General features: G+C 48.8%; 1 protein-coding gene across 1 annotated transcript in view; it reads left to right on the top strand.

Annotated features, from left to right (window-relative positions):
- LOC125282101 (ral guanine nucleotide dissociation stimulator-like) overlaps window positions 1-10554 on the top strand; it is a 105273-nt gene extending 94719 nt beyond the window's left edge. Inside the window, exons 3-8 of the mRNA XM_057312842.1 lie at window positions 1037-1404; window positions 2178-2393; window positions 2771-2874; window positions 4050-4124; window positions 5657-5770; window positions 8615-10554. Of these exons, the coding sequence (XP_057168825.1) occupies window positions 1087-1404; window positions 2178-2393; window positions 2771-2874; window positions 4050-4083 (672 nt within the window). The 5' untranslated portion in view covers window positions 1037-1086 and the 3' untranslated portion in view covers window positions 4084-4124; window positions 5657-5770; window positions 8615-10554. The remainder of the gene's footprint in view (window positions 1-1036; window positions 1405-2177; window positions 2394-2770; window positions 2875-4049; window positions 4125-5656; window positions 5771-8614) is intronic.
- Window positions 10555-15015: the final 4461 nt, after the last annotated feature.

Consider the following 15015-nt stretch of genomic DNA (forward strand, 5'->3'; position numbering starts at 1 on the left):
TTATGATGGACTATAACAAGTAAAAACACGGTCTTTGGGTCCAGAAGGAAAGACTGCTGCCTCCACAGAGCAGGGTGGGAGATACAGGGGTTGTGGCTGGGGAGGGACTTTCAGAACCATAGATCTCACAGATCTCTTGGTTTCCATGGGAGGGCTGAATTTGGGGGGCTTCCTGAAGAAGCAAATGAGTCAAAAAGAGCTATGGATGGGCCTTCAAGCCCTCTGGGAAGCAGAGCACAATCTGGGCTGAGCTGGTGCCTAAAACATCCACCCCTTTGATGGTCTCATCTTGCTCTGCCTGCCCCTTTCCGTATCCACCTCTGCTGACCACAACTGGGGCCAAGAATAGAAGGTGTGGTGAGCAGACCACTCACAAATCTGCCTCAAACTTAAGCCCTGATACTGGTCTGCATGGAAGACGGAGTAGACTAGACCTATGGCCGTGAAGAGTGTAAGTGGAAAAACCACTCATTCAGGTTTTCTGGATGAGCAAACCACTGCAAAGACAGCTACAGAGGGGTTGGAAGTGGCCTGGGGCCATCTTCTGGGACCCACACAGAAAGAACGGTGCTGTGGGAGTAGCATGTGGAATGAAAGGCCAGGCCTCTGACTGTGCTCCACATATGACTTGAGGTAAAGCGGGGGGGGGGGGGGGGGGGGCTCTGTACATCTGAAGTGCCATGACTGGGACCTGAAAAACCATGTCCCCATTCTCCTGCTGCAGCGGGAACTTCTGGAGCCTGTAGAGGCAGAGGGTAAGGGAGATTGCAGTTTGGGAAGGCTATCTGGAATGGGGCTCATGGATTGGAAATTCATTGGATATATTTTTTTAATATTTTCTTATTATGTTATGTTAGTCGCCATACAGTACATCCCAAGTTTTTGATGTAAAGTTCCATGATTCATTACTTGCGTATAACACCCAGTGCACCATGCAATACGTGCCCTCCTTAAGGCCATGGTATATGTCCTGTTTTTGGAAAGGCACATGGAAAGTCAGTTATGTGGATGAACCTTTCTCTTTAACCTGCTCCAGTGCCAGCTCCAGGGCTCCTTCCAGTTGCAGAGCCAGAAAAAGGGCCTTCTATGGAGCTAGAGGCAACCCCAGCTCTGCATCGACCATCACCTGCAGTGTCAGAGCCAGCCTCCCCTCCATCAGCTGTTGCAGAACTGGAACACATGCTCCCATCATCTCCATGTGTGCCGGGTGCTGAGCTGCAGTCAGCTGGACCATCAGCTTTCCCAGGAATTTTCACTCCAGCTCTGACAATAGACATAGAGCCCACTGTGACCCCAGATGGTTCCTGCTGTGTCACCCCAAAGAACCAGCTGGGTGAGGAGAAGCCTGACCTCCTGGACTTCCCTTCCAGGCTTGTGACAGAGCAACTCACATATATGGATACGGTGAGCAGTTAGGCTCTCAGGGTGGGGCAGGGACAAGCGTTTCTTCTGCTGTAGGCTGCCTCACACCTGCCTTTCCCTGATGTGGACTCCTATGGTCTGGGACCAAATCTCAGCTCCACCACTTCCCAACCCTGTCAACCCATCAAGGTGCTTAGCCCCAAGCTTTCACTGTCCAGCTGCGGACTGTAGCGAGAGACCCTGATAAGCACTGATACGGAGGTACTAGGGAGAAGAAATGAGCCAGAATGGAGAGACCAATGGGCAGGCCCTGGTCCCGTGGGTGGAGGAGGGCAGCTCTCTGTGTTCAGTCAAGTCCATGGGTCGCCCACCCACTTGTTTTGGAGGCTGAGTACCCTCATCAATTACTAGGTATCTGATGTGTACTTAAGTGCAGGGCAGATAGATAAACCTGTGGTTGTAGCTATCATGTGAGAATGTGTATCTGAGAGGGGAGTAGAACCAGAGGGATGAATAGTTGGAGGGGAAGAGTCCCCCTTGGGAGGAGCCACCTTGAACAGCAGCGTGGAGCTTGGAGTTTGTGAGGATGATCAGGATGCAAATGCCCTCCTTCCTTCCCTCGTCTCTATTTGCTCCTGGGCCATCCTGTCCTGGGCCCCTCAGTGAAAAAGAATGGAGTGACATCCAGGGACTCCAACCAGGCTCAGGCCACATTCTCAGCTTTCTGAGCTCTAGCTCTGACCTGTGACCCCTATCTAGGACACTACTCTTGCATGTGAAATAGCTGGGTGAACAAACCTCCCCCTGTTCTCTAGGAGCTGTTCAAGAAGCTGCTGCCCCATCAGTGCCTGGGCTCCGTCTGGTCCAAGCGCAATAAGCCTGGCAGTGAGCACCTGGCACCCACAGTCCGGGCCACTGTCGCCCAGTTCAACGGTGTGGCCAAGTGTGTCATCACTACCTGCCTTGGCAACCCAAGCATGACAGCCCGGGACAGGGCCATGGTGGTGGAGCACTGGATCAAGGTGGCCAAGGTATGCAACGGGAAGCCCAGCTGAGGTGATCTCCTGCGTCTCGGGCACTGCTCTTCCCTTGATCAGGTCTCAGGGTGGAAGGCCCTGGTCTTTGCCCTAGGGACTGTGCAGTCCCTAGGCTCTTCCTTCCAGAGGCTGACTGTGACTTGCATGGCCCAATGTTGGGATGCTCTGTTCCTCCTTGACTTCTTCCTTGGAGTGAGGTAAAATCCTTTGTCTCTCAGCATTGGGACTCTTTGGGCCTTATATGTGCCCTTCGGCAGGTCCCTGGACATCTGCTTCATCCAGGAGGAGTGATTTAAACTGAGGGTGACTGAAGCTCTAGAGAAAATCAGCCTCCACTACCCACGTGACAGCTCATTCTCTTCCCTCCCCAGGCCTGTCAAATCCTGCAGAACTACTACTCCCTGAATGCCATCGTCTCGGCTCTGCAGACTGTCTCAATATACCACCCCAAGAAGACATGGGAGAACGTTTCCAGGTGAGACGGTCTCTCTGCATGGACGGACCAGGATGGATGAGGGATCTCCCAGAGGCCTGTCCTCTTCCCCCTCAGCCAGCTTGGACCTCCTGGGAAGCAGCAATCCCTGACTACAGGACCTGGGCTGGCAGGCGGGTCTCTCAGCCTCCCTGGAGAATAGGCCACCATGTCTCCTGCTTTAGAAATCAGTTTTCCTAAATGTTCCCCCACAAGGCTGAGCTGAATAAATATTTTCATGTGTTTACAACCACTAAACTCTGCCCAATTGAAACCAAAATTGACCAAAACAGAGCTGCTCAATTAATATGGGAATGGAGTCATAGGATGACCTACATCAGAGCTCTCTCCCATGTCCTACAAAGACCTTAGTGCTCAGAGGAACCCAGAGAAAACTGTTATCCAGGCAATTTGACACTTTGGGGTTCTCAAATAAAAGGGACTTGCACTCAATCCTGCCACATTAGTCCTCCAATCGTCCTGCCTCCTTTCCCTCTATTCAGGAAGTGCTTTCAAAACTTTAAAAAGCTGGGCACTGAAGACAACCCACAGAGCAGGAAACTAGTCATCAAGGTAGCATGGAAGGTGCAGGTCTGGAAAGAGAAGAAGGGTGTGAGGGAACAGGGTCCTGCATGGATGAAATAGGGAATGGCCTGAAGCATTCCTTGGAGAGGGGAAGCCTTTGGCATGAATGTGGTGACAGGCTGGGGTGAAGATTCCATTGGGGGTGGAACAACCAGGTGCTGCTCAACCAGATTCGCTAGCCTAGACACCCTGTCTCTCTATGTTAACAGCTAGTCCAGATGGACACCTGTACAAACCTTGAAAGCCCAGAGGACAGGGCTCTGCTCAGTGAAGGGGTTGGGATGGGTTGAGGGCCACAACAATAATGATAGTAATACGATACTGAGTCCTCAGGAGACGATGGGAGGTAGGTAGAATTCTCACTTTTCCTGATGAGAAGACAGGCTCAGGGAGGCCAGGCTGCAAGCTCAGGGTCACACATGGAGAATGTTGGAGCTGAGATTTTTCTAGAATCACTCATGGCATGCTTAAGGATAATGTTTATCAGTTATCAGCGGACTTAAGTCAGATGTCTAGGGTCTGAATTAAAAGATGGTGGGGGCAAGTGGACTGAGGGTGTTACGGTCTCAAGGATCTTGTCCTTGGCCCTACAGGAGCAACCATCTAATAAATCTGCCACCCTGGTGATGGCCCTCCAGAGAGCCCAGAAGAAGAGGCTGCAGAAGAAGGTGAGTGTGCCTGAGGCCCAGGGCCTCCAAAGTCAGAGGAGAGGGGCTTCTCCCTGAGGGCTGGAAGCCTCCAAATCAGTACAGTTGGGACTTCAACTCCAGCTCCACTTCCTGTTGCTTCTAAAATTCTTGTTTCAAAGTGACCAGCAGGAGGGTCTAGAAAGCTGGATCCAGAATGTGTTTCGGGATGGGGAGGAGCCCAGGACTATATACCCTGTGATTTTCTAAAAGCAGGCCCTGGAGGTGATTAGAAAGAGTATGATGTACTTGGAGGGTGAGGGGAAAGGGAATTGAGGGGAGACTGCTAAGGGTCCTAGGCTGCTCCATGTGGGAAACTGGGGTGGGCCAGGAGGCTGCAGCATTTTCAGGGGAGGGTCCCCATGGGCATCAGAGAGCAGGGACTCATCCCAACCCTACCGCTCATGACACAGGGTGTTGTCCCCTAACTTGGCACTTTCCTCACTGAATTGGTGATGCTGGATATTGCAATGGAGGACTATCTGGAGGTGGGTGAGCCTGAGGATTGTGGGGGAGGGACCAGAATCCGGAGGTTTGGGAGCAGAGCGCCCCTGTACTGAGCCCTGAGCTCTCAGGACTCGGCAAACCTCCCCTCATGACAGCCTCACAGTTGCCCTTGTGAGCTGGGGTCTCTTGCCCATCTCAGTGATAAGTGAAGGGACTCTGCACTTAGGACACGGCTCCCGGTGCCGAAGACTGGTGAAGCAGCAGAGCTTCCTGAAGGCAAAGCTGCGTGAAGTCTGTCTGACTGGACCTCAGCCTCCCCTGGTGAGGTTGCCCGTGGGGGGAGAATGAAGTCAGGACCCTCCACATCAGCAAGCACCTCAGTAGCCGCAGCAGCCCCTTCCTGCCTGAGGCTTCGGCCTCCCCTACTGTCTTCCGAGAGGGTAGTGCTACAGGGTCCCGATCTGTAGCCAGTCCATCTGCCCCGTGTCCTTTCTCTGGACCCCAGAGCCTTGCCTAGATCCCAGTCCCATTATCAGTGTTTGCAGAGCCCACAAATGTGTCTTGGCCTTAGCGCGGCATTAGAAGGTGTGGGTGTAAGGTGCTAGTAATAACCAGGGGGCTCCTTCTGATGGACTTTGGCTCTCTGCTTTCCAAAGATGTGAGATCAACCACCAGAAAAAGAATAAGGTTGTGTGTCACTTCCTGTAGGAAAGGGTAGGGAGTAGGCCTCAGAGATGTCCCTGGGAAGAACATTGCTTGGCTCCATCCCCTCCGTCTCACGTTTACTGGGATAGTTTGATAATAAAGAAGTGGAAGACCCATCTAGTTAGTAAGTGGGGATAGAGGAATGCCATCAAGGATAGCTTCCCGTAGGAAGGGCTATTTATACTCACCTCTGAGAACAGGTTGGGATTGGATGAATCTGCAGGCAGGAGGGTGGCCATGTGTGCCAGGACCCGGGACAGTTCCCCTCTCCCATTGCTCAACCCTCACCAGGCCCTGCAGCTACCCCCCCCCCCCCCCCGCCCCAGGCTCCCTATACATCCTGTGCTTCTCTCTCTGCTCAGGAATACCAAGTCATGACGGACATCATGCTGCTCCAGGTGGCTGCCAAGAATTACACCCTAGAGCCCGAGGATCCTTTTTGGGCCTGGTTCCAGGCTATGGAGTCTCTCAGTGAGGTGAGAGGTGAGGCCCATCAGGAGCTGGGTCGGTGAGGTTCGGGGTGGACTCTTTCTGCTGGCCACTCCTGGGATCCTCCTTCCCTGGGCAGCCTCAGGCCTTGTTGCCGGGGCGCCTGACTCCAGCTGTGGGCAAGCACTGGCAGGGACTCTTAAATGGAAGCTCCTGGGCAACTCACAGGTGTCCCTCTGTCCTTAGCTACACCCTGTCCTGCCAGCTGGAGTCCCGGTCCTAGCTGGTCAGTAGCACTCAAGAAGGAGAAGAACTGGCCGCAGTCAACCTCAGGGCTGAGCAAGTGTCCAGTGGCCCTGCAGGGATTCCTCAGCAGCTGGGGATTTGCGGTGCATCCGCCCCATGTGCTCCACATCCCTTCCTCCCATCTATTTAGTTATTTGACGGGGGGCAATATTTATTCTCTTAAATAGTAAGTGGTAAATTCAAATATTATTATATTAAAGCCCTTTTTTCTTTTAGAGCCCGAGAGTGTGGTTTGTTCTTTTACTTCCTACAGTAACGTAGAAGATACAGACTCTCATATTCATTCCTGAACTAAGGAATCTTAAAGCGTCATCAGCTATTGTATGTGGGAGGAAGGAGAAGAGCCAGTCCTCCTCCCTAGCTACTGGAGGGTACCCCCAAATCCCCTTTACTCAGAGGACAGGTTCATTTCAGTACAATAAATTTGGGCAAACAGCAAAGGCAGCCCCTCAGAACTCCTGAGATTTAGAGGTTGAAGGTACTTCCACAGAAATAGCAACAACCACTGAAAGTGGGAGTCTTTAAGAGTCACACTCCCCAGAACTGCTTCCTGTCCAGGACAGGAGCCGCTTTTTTCCACTATAAAGGAAGGTGGACTATTTCCTGCTTCCTTTGTTGACGTGGTGTTCTTGTTTTGTTTTTGTTTTGACCCAGTATCGAGAACTTGTAGTTTTCTAGTTCAATCTCTGGAATTGCACCAGCACTAAGTGGGGAAAAACATGTAAAGAGATCAAATCCTGCATGTGGAAGGGACAAAGCCAGAGGAAGGTAATTTGCAAATAGTCTGAGGGCAGGCAGGACTTGCCATCCTCAGTCTCCCTCTAAGGGCTCCAGGTTCACCATTTACTGAGACTGGAATCCTTCTGGGATCCTTGTCAATGATCTCTGGATTCCTATTCCTGCTTGTTTTGTGTATGGGAAAAAGACGGGAGGTGTACTTTAAGGCCACAGCTAAGCCTGGTTTATTCACATCTATGCTGACCTATGAGCTAGGATTTTCAGCATTCCTGCATTTCCTTACGCAGTTCTTTTTAAGGCAGAAATTCCCTCAAGGCCCCCGCATCTTGGTGAGATACATGGTAGCCACTTTTCCCTGGCTCGGACCTGATGGATCAGGGACTGGTTCTCTTGTGACAGGATAATTGTCCATATCCTTGACCAGAAAAACCCCTCTCTCCTTGCAGGTCAAGGTGATTTTAAGTCCATGTTGTTCTGAAGTCCATGGTCTCAAACATTCACCAGTTTACACATCCGGTCTCAGTTCACACGCTTACACTGGCTTGTCCGAAATTGCTAACTGAGGTTGACTCCTTAGATCCTGGAGACCCTGAGATAGCTCTGCTCTTTTCAGCAGTCTTGTGCTTAGATTATGTCATGGGGTGTATGAACTTCTCCAGTCAGGAGCTTTGAAAGATGATGAATGAGAGGGGAGGATTCAGGGGGTTTCATCAAGGAAATGCCACCAAAGAGATGACCAGAGTAATCAAATGGCAATAAATACAGTCTTATCAATAATTACTTTTTTTAATGTGTTTTTTTTTTTTTATTATGTTAGTCACCATACAGTACATCCCTGGTTTCTGATGTAAAGTCTGATGACTCATTAGTTGCGTATAACACCCAGTGCACCATGCAATACGTGCCCTCCTTTTACCCATCACCGGTCTATCCCATTCCCCCAACCCCCTCCCCTCTGAAGCCCTCAACTTGTTTCTCAGAGTCCATAGTCTCTCATGCTTCATTCCCCCTTCTGTTTACCCCCTTTCTTTATCCCTTTCTTCTCCTACCAATCTTCCTAGTTCTTATGTTCCATAGATGAGAGAAACCATATGATAATTGTCTTTCTCTGCTTGACTTATTTCCCTTAGCATTATCTCCTTCAGTGCTGTCCATGTTGCAGCAAATGTTGAGAAATCATTCTTTTTGATAGCTGAGTAGTATTCCATTGTATATATGGACATCTGCTTAATCCAGTCATCTGTTGAAGGGCATCTCGGCTCCTTCCACGATTTAGCTATTGTGGACATTGCTGCTATGAACATTGGGGTGCATGTGGCCCTTCTCTTCATTATGTCTGTATCTTTGAGTGTTTACCCTGTTTAGATGGATTATTTCACATAAATTAGATTCCACTTAGCTAGAAAGCCAAAAGCTCTGTTTTTCACTCCCTTCCTGCTCCTCTCTTTTGCCTTCATTCATACACCAAGGAGGATGGGACATCAGCAGCTCACCTTGCCTCTTAATCACATCCATACCCTCTTGCCCCATGTCCACATCAATCAGAGCTCCCTGAGTAATTTCTGAGCAGCACCATCGGTGTCCTGACAGTTACTCCATGTCCCCCAGACCCCCTGGAGTGCCCATTGGAGGACCTTTCCAGTGACAAGGCAGAGAAAGGGGTCCCATCTCTCCCCCAGGTAAGCTTGACTTCGTCCAAAATAGAAACCTTGCTTCATTTCTTTGTTTTGGGGCCCCTGACTCAACCACTGGTTCCCATCAGGTTTCTTAGAGAGAACAAAAGACTTGTACCAGCAGTGTTTAGGATGATGCCATCCTCATAGTGTTTTGCATTTTTTTAATTGCAGATGAATTCAACAGGAAATAAAAGCATTCCATTTTTTTATAATCACTCATTGAGAAATAATCTACGTGATGAAAAAGGTGGGGCTTTCTTGTCTGCTTTGGTCTGGAGAGCCACCCTGATTCTGGGTTCTTGCTAGGAATGAAGGTTGAGTGTGTAGTGGGAGAAACCAACTGTCCAGTAAAGAACTATGACCATGTTCTACAGGCCCCAGAACAACTAGGTCATTTAGGTTGTGTGGTTTATGTGTGAGGGCTAAGGGGTGTCTATGTGGTGTCAATGTAAATGTGATTGTATTGAGTATGTGTGTGTTTCCTCAGGAGGTATTTCCCATTTACACAGAACAATGCAATGTCAACTTTGCAAAATAATCTCCTCACCACTGAACACTTCACATACAATCCCGAATTCCTCCATCACCACAACTGTGCCTGGAAGTTTGTTGAATGTTCCCTTCCTCAGATGGAGATAGAGCAGAAAAGACTGTCCCAGGTCTTGACCTCCTAAGGAGGAAAGTCAAAGTGTGGACCTAGGCCTGTATCCCCGTTGCTGATGCTCTGTGCTACTGATCTGCACTTATCACTCAGCTACGGGATCGTTAGTCACAGAGCAGGGGGGTTTCAGCATCCGTGTACACTCCCAAAGTACTGAAGTGTACACATGTCCCAAACACTGACCACGTTATAAGGTGGCCTCAATGGTCACATAACCCAGAACAACTATAGATGGATTTAACAGCCAGCTCTGGCATAGTCATTAGAGTGAAACTCACATAGAAAGTCCACATGCTCCTGGTCAGTCCACTGATTCTGAGAGCTAAGAGGCCCCATGTAGGACAGTGCAGGCCAACAGCTGTCATAGCTGAGGTCATTGCTTGTACATGGCCCAGAGCAGTTAAGAATCAGGACGATAATTTAATGTAATTTATGACATCACCATACCATGAGAAATGCTCAAATCCTGTAAGTCCATACCCAAGGTACAGTGGCAAATAGGAATTTAAAGTAAAACTTGGCTTTTAGCTTGGTGCCCATCACCCTTGTTGCAAATCTCCTAAACAGCTGGGTTAGGGAGTGTCAGTGTTCACTCCATGCCTCCTTTACTTTCCCCATTGTGCAATCTTGGCACCCTTGTCACAGATCATTTATCTATGTACGTGTGAGTTTATTTGGGGGCTCTCTGCTCTGTTCCACTGGTCTATCGGCCTGTTTTTATACTAGTACCATTCTGTTTGATTACCGTAGCTTTGTAATATGCTTTAAAGTCAGGAAGTGTGGGGACTCCATCTTTGTTCTTCATTCTCAAGATTGTTTTGGTTATTAGGGGTCCTTTGTGGTTCCATAAATATTTTAGGGTTTGTTTGTTTGTTTCTATGCAGTGACATTGGGATTTCTGTAGGTCGCTTCCTCTAGGACCTGGTGGTTGACCTTACTGTTTAGTGTCCCAGAGTCTTAAGTTGTGCCTGTCATGTGTGCATGAGCCCAGAAATGCCTATACATGAATGATCAGATCAGGCCAGCAAACTACAACCAAGAAACAACCAGCGGAGGGCAAGTGACCTCTTTTTCATCTTTGGATTCTAGAACTGTGCTCTCCAGGGTGCTAGCCTCTAGCCACATGTGTCTGCTTATAATTAATTTTACACCAACATTCAGCGAATTAAAATAACACCACATTGCTCACTCACACTAGCTACATTCCAAATGTGCGCATACTAATTTGAATCTCAGGTGGTAAGTTTGGAGGTAAGAGCTGCAATGTGCCTGTAGAACTGAGAGTGTGAAAGCTGATTCATTCAGCATCTCTGTCTCATTCGAAGGTTTGTAACTGTGATCAATTCTTGTTGAAGGGCTCTGACTCCACCAAGTATAGAGAACTTCTGAGAACCCACAGGAAATATCAGGTTGATGCCGTATGACCCACACAGCCTCAACTAGAGGAGGAGGAAAGGGTGAGCCCCTCTAATTGATGTGTTTCTATATATCATATTTGGGTGTCTATAGATTTTCTTGTGGAGAGCATTCAAGATTCCAGTAGTGAGGAGGATGACTCTCCAGGTAGGGAACAACACTCAGGTAGGAAGCAATGCAAGAGGGTTCCGGGTACAGTTGGGTTGCACCTGCTGCTCTGGAGACTGAGGAAGGTGGATAGGAAAGCAGAAGGGGTAGGGAAATATATGTACAAGTCTAATTTGTTCATTTCATATTTTAATGACATATTAGTAAGAGGAATGGAGTCCATAGGCATCAGGTGTGCTGTGTTTGCAATCATTTTTGCTTTCCTATTTAAAAATTCTTTCCCATGGGGGCGCCTGGGTGGCACAGCGGTTAAGCGTCTGCCTTCGGCTCAGGGCGTGATCCCGGCGTTATGGGATCGAGCCCCACATCAGGCTGCTCCGCTATGAGCCTGCTTCTTCCTCTCCCACTCCCCCTGCTTGTGTTCCCTCTCTCGCTGGCTGTCTCTATCTCTGTCGAATAAATAAATAAAATCTTTAAAAAAAAAAAAATTCTTTCCCCTGAAACCTGTACTTCCTTCTCTTTCCCACTGCCAGATGTCAAAGCTTAGGTTCTGTTTCATTAGCACCTCTTGGGATTTTGGTATCTTTCTTGTTATTAACCTTGATGGATGTAATCCTGTGCGACCCAACAGACACTTGAATCTGGATACAAAGTTCTAGCATGAGCCAGGAGGTAGATGAGAGGTCAACTCTCTCCCTTTTAACGTACAGGACTAGTAACATTATGTTCCTGTCCTGTTTGCTCCTCCTTAAAGGCCACTTCCATAGCTAGGTGAGTTGAAGAACCTTTCCTCTGCAATTATGCATATGCTCCAATGTGCTTTAGCTCATCCCAGCCTCCATACCTCACCCAAGTCTGAACTGTGAATGTGCTTCCATCTGAAAGAGACCCATGTGCAGCTGCCCTGGAGACCCTCCATGGCCGGCAGGGATTCTAGAGGACTGTATGAGGAGCTGCTGGGCCCATTTCACACACCAGCTTTTACAGCCCTGCTGACCTGGTCACCTGGCATTGACCACAGGACACGACCTCTCTCTGGGCAGCAGGGCAGGGAGTCAGTGCTCCTCTCAGAACCCACTGCCTCAGCCACACATTGGCCCTGCCCCCCACACCTTGGTCATGCCTACCCCAGGCCTGCCCAAAGCCCACCCTCCCAGTCCTTCCAAGGTTCAGGGCAAACTGTGGCAGGTACTGTGTGTTTATGTGATCGCATCAGCTGTAGAGCCCCTGTTGCCCCACGTATAGACTAAGGGAATTTAGACAAGTTAGCTTACTTCTGATTTCATGTTCATGCTCTCTAGGGGGCTAGGAAACCTATGGGATTTTTTGAGAACGATCTTCAAGTAACTGCAATTACCCCAGGCACAGGACAGGTAGTATGTGGAACTCATTGCCATTCTGTCCCATAGGGCCCAACAAAACCCCAGTCCCATTACAGGTGCCCCCTGGGTTTGGATGGATTGGTTAATTGATCAATTGATTGATGAGGGAGGGTGGCAGTGTACCCATGATCATTCCTCCGGTGTCCCCATATTTTAAAATAACATGGCTGGTAGAGGCTGACACGGAGAAGGACGATGAACACTAAATAGTGGAGAGAAGTGGAAGGGGAGTACTGAGTCATGAGTACTGAGGAAGGCAACATCACACACAGAAATGCATGCAGATAGTGACTGCCTTCTTGTAAGGACAAGATGACACAGGAGTTCATTCATGGTCACAGTTATGAAATTTGAAGGCTGGAAAAAATATGTTGCAGATCACAGAGACCCATTCCCTCATTGCAGAGGTGAAGACAGAGTCATCCCCAGGTCGGCCTTTATCCTGCCAGGAGCAGTGGGTCCAAGTTCTCACCCCAACCCTGACTGTCCCCGTCCTTTCCCAAGGCTTCCTCCTCCCCACTCCTACAATTATCCATGCACAGGATTACATGCAGGGAGCAAAACTGTGCATGCAATTTATTTCCTCTTTCCTCTCTTTTCACTTTGTTTTTGCTATCTATAAGCTCCTCTTTGTAGCTCTTCCCCCATTCCCTCTTTATAATTCTCATCCTGTAGTATGTGGTCTCATACAGGCACTTAAGGTCCTTGGATCAATGTCTATAAAACCTCCTGCAGCCTACCTCATTCACATTCTTAGTGTTGCTCTGGCCCCTTACGCTGGGTCTGTACCACGGACTCCTGCTGCGCAGCCCTGAATGGCCCCAGCCAGGAGCTGGGCTGGGAGTCGGAAGGGTCCCTGCTGGAGGGGCCCCGGGAATTCTGGATCTGTTCTCAGCATCCTCCACTTAATGGTTACCTGCCCTGGGTGGCTCTGGTTATGCCTGATTCTTGTCTTCCTTTCAGCTGTGAACAAATTTTTTTGTAATGGACTCAAAAGAAGGAAAAGACAAAGCAAATTGGGGCAAAGAAGAACAGGAAGAGGAAATGTGAGTGCAGGGCACTTGGGATGAAAATGGTAAAGCAAACGAGTGCACATGTTCTCCGTTGCTTCCCTAACTTCCTTGTTGGCACCGCAGGAAAACCAACCAAACACTGGGGTGACCGCTGATGCATGCGGCCACAAAAGCGGAGACAGGGTGGTGGTAATAGTACATACAGGCAACATAACTACCTTCCAAGGACGCTGCCACACTCTTTCTGAGCTAATTATGTGTAATCGACGTGCCTAGACTATACATGGAGTAGATGATTTTATTCATGTAACCTAATAAGTTAGATATTATTCTTAAGTCCTTCTATAGGAGGCTGCCAGGGTCCTGGAGATGCTCTGTGTGTCACATTGGTGTTGGCAACAGATGCATTTATATTACAGGAAACCATAAAGCTAGACATTTAAGATTCGGGGACTTTACAATATGTAAAGTAAACATCAATTAAAAAACAAACGTAAAACTATTTTTTTCTACAAAACAAACTCAGGCACAGATCGTTTCCTCTGATTTCTACAAAGTGTTTTAGAAGTGATGCCACTCTCCGACATCCTCTTCCAGAGAACATATGCAGAGGGAACACACCTACACTGCTTTCATCAGATCAGGAGAATTTGGATGCCACCTAGCAATAGACATCACAGTAAAGGGAAATCACAGGTTAACTCTTCTGAATGTAGATGTCAAGATCCAAAACCAAACATCAGCGGTCTATAAATCCACAGAGTTTTTATAAAGGAATGAAACTGGGATTTCATGGAGTGATTTCCATTGGTTGATGTGAACAGGATTACTGGGTGTTTGGGTGCTGCCTGGGACAGTGGTGAGAAGGGACAATGCCATTGGGTTGGTGGAATGAACATTTGGTGGCAGAGGGAAGAAACTCTCTCCCTGCAACTGCAAGGTCTAGAGAAGGGTGAGGAGTCTACAGAGACTTCAGAGTTTGGGGAGCGGGAAGTGCACACTCCAGACTGTAGGCTCTGCCTGCTCAGGCTATTGCTCAGATCAGTGGTCAGAAGACAGTGGAGGACATGTCAGCTTCATCTATTAAACCAGCAAAGCACCAGTCCATCAGGTCACTTTCCTCATTAACTAGTGGTTCATCCAGGGTTGGTTCTTGAAGGCCAAGCTGATTCATTAGAGAGGAGTTATATGTGCAAGTTGGCTTGGAAAATCCTGGGCTCTGGGCCACATAGGAGTCAAGCAGCCCACTGGTCACACCGTCGGTCTGCCTTGAGGCAGCTGATGTGTGATGACGTGGGAGGAGGAGGGATTTTCCCCCGACCTGTTAAGGGACTTCCTTTCAGGAAAATATCATAGCTTTTGGGTCAGAGATTGAAACGTTTGGGTGGAGGCATGTGCCCTTCTCTTGGCTCCAGCACCTTCTATGTCCTGACAGCAACTTTGGGGCAGGAAAATTTGGGGAATGGAGGGAGGGTAGCCCTTGGTTCAGAAGTCCAGCACATGATCTGGAGGACTCAGGGAAGGCGGTGGGGGTTGTTCAGGGATCTCTGTCCCCAAGGAAACAACTACTTTCCTATCTCAGATCTGTCATCAGCCTTGTGACTCCAGGCGTCATTTAAAATCTCTACAATTTAGAGCCATGAATCACAAAACAGGGGTCACAGCACCTACCCTGCATAACCCATGAGGATGATGGGGGATGACAGGAAATGATGACAGATACTCTCCATGAGCTGTAAAGCATCATGCCCATGTGAGGGCTGAAATGTCACCTTGCACCCTCCCCTGCCCTGTATCTGTTCGAGTTTCCTCTCCGGAGGCAGCCACTCCTGTATTCCTTGCTTATTCTTGCAGACAGTTAATGCTGGAACACTTACACAGCACTTACGCAGCACTGGTCATTTTCTCCAGGCGCTGTCTGGACTGTCTTATATTAAGCTTCGTAAGGGAATACTAGTAAATAGGCCTCATGCCGCAGAACAGGGAACCAGG

The sequence above is a fragment of the Ursus arctos genome, unplaced genomic scaffold (genome assembly GCF_023065955.2).
Source record: "Ursus arctos isolate Adak ecotype North America unplaced genomic scaffold, UrsArc2.0 scaffold_16, whole genome shotgun sequence".
NCBI classification, from domain to species: domain Eukaryota; kingdom Metazoa; phylum Chordata; class Mammalia; order Carnivora; family Ursidae; genus Ursus; species Ursus arctos.